The sequence below is a fragment of the Rhagoletis pomonella genome, unplaced genomic scaffold (genome assembly GCF_013731165.1).
Source record: "Rhagoletis pomonella isolate Grant_MI unplaced genomic scaffold, Rhpom_1.0 Rhpom_scaffold_27216, whole genome shotgun sequence".
Taxonomy (NCBI): Eukaryota; Metazoa; Arthropoda; class Insecta; order Diptera; family Tephritidae; genus Rhagoletis; species Rhagoletis pomonella.
This window is the reverse complement of record NW_023485680.1, coordinates 338-1,400: the sequence shown is the minus strand read 5'-3', so window position 1 is coordinate 1,400 and position 1,063 is coordinate 338. Positions and strand designations below refer to the sequence as shown.

Sequence of the window (1,063 nt, the reverse complement as noted above, 5' to 3'; positions counted from 1 at the left end):
GAAATGTGAAATAAAGTGGCAATACCAGCGATTTCAGGTTAATAAGATCGATGCATCTGATATGAGAATTGATAGAGTGTCAAATAAGAATAACGGGGCAGTGGTTATAAACGCAAATAGCGTTTCAGATAAGGACAGAATAAAATCTGCTCTAGCAGACAACTTAAATAAAGAAGTGTACGACATCACCGAACCCAAAGTTAATACGCCTAAAATTTTGTTAGCGCACATAAACGCTGAATATTCTGAGACGGAGATAATAAATAAGATAAAAGCTCAGAATAGCTATTTAAATGATGCGAGTTTGAAATGTGTAAAAATAGTCCAGGCGCAGTGGTGAGGCATTTCCTTCATTCAGTGCAATAATAGAAATTGAGCACAAATTCTTCCTGCAGGTATTGGAGTCAAAGAGACTTAATATTGGGTGGGATCGATGCCCCGTCTATGATGGGCAAACCGTGAGAAGATGCTACAAGTGTCTGGGCTTCAACCATAGCTCTAACAGCTGTAACAAAAAGCTTAGGTGTAGCAAATGCATGGGAGAGCACAAGTCTGAAAGTTGCACTGACAGTAGCCAAAAAGAAGTTTGTGGAAATTGTTGTGATGCTGTTAAAGAGTTAGGGCTAAACCTGGATGTAGCGCACAACGCATTTAGTCGTGAATGTCCTGTCTATATTAGGAAACTGAAACTAGAGAAACAAAGAGTAGGATGTTAGCAATTAGGTGTAATGGAAAAGCGTAACAGATACTTAAAATGCGTGTATCTTAATATAAATAGTATAATAGCCAATAAAGCCGAGCTTGAAAGGCTTCTTGAGACTGTTGATCCGGATATAGTTTTATGCTCCGAAACATGTACAACAGAGGAAATAAACGACTCCGAAATCAAGTTTCCAACTTATCAGTTTATTAGATGCGACTCGTATAGTAGACACACTGGTGGGGTAATTGTAATTTTGAGAGACACAATAGACTTTAAAATAATAATAAATAGATCCACTGATAAAAATGTCTGGTGTATAGTGGTACAATTGAGAAATTTTGAAACCAAATGGAAAATCGG

The 1,063-nt window shown here is 37.3% G+C and overlaps 1 protein-coding gene across 1 annotated transcript; it reads left to right on the top strand.

Annotated features, from left to right (window-relative positions):
• Nucleotides 1-38: 38 nt before the first annotated feature.
• LOC118732764 lies at nt 39-336 on the top strand (the record flags this gene model as incomplete). The annotated part of the gene is given in 1 exon segment (XM_036461878.1): nt 39-336. A coding segment is annotated over 1 exon segment (298 nt), but the record flags the coding sequence as incomplete, so codon positions are not given.
• Nucleotides 337-1,063: the final 727 nt, after the last annotated feature.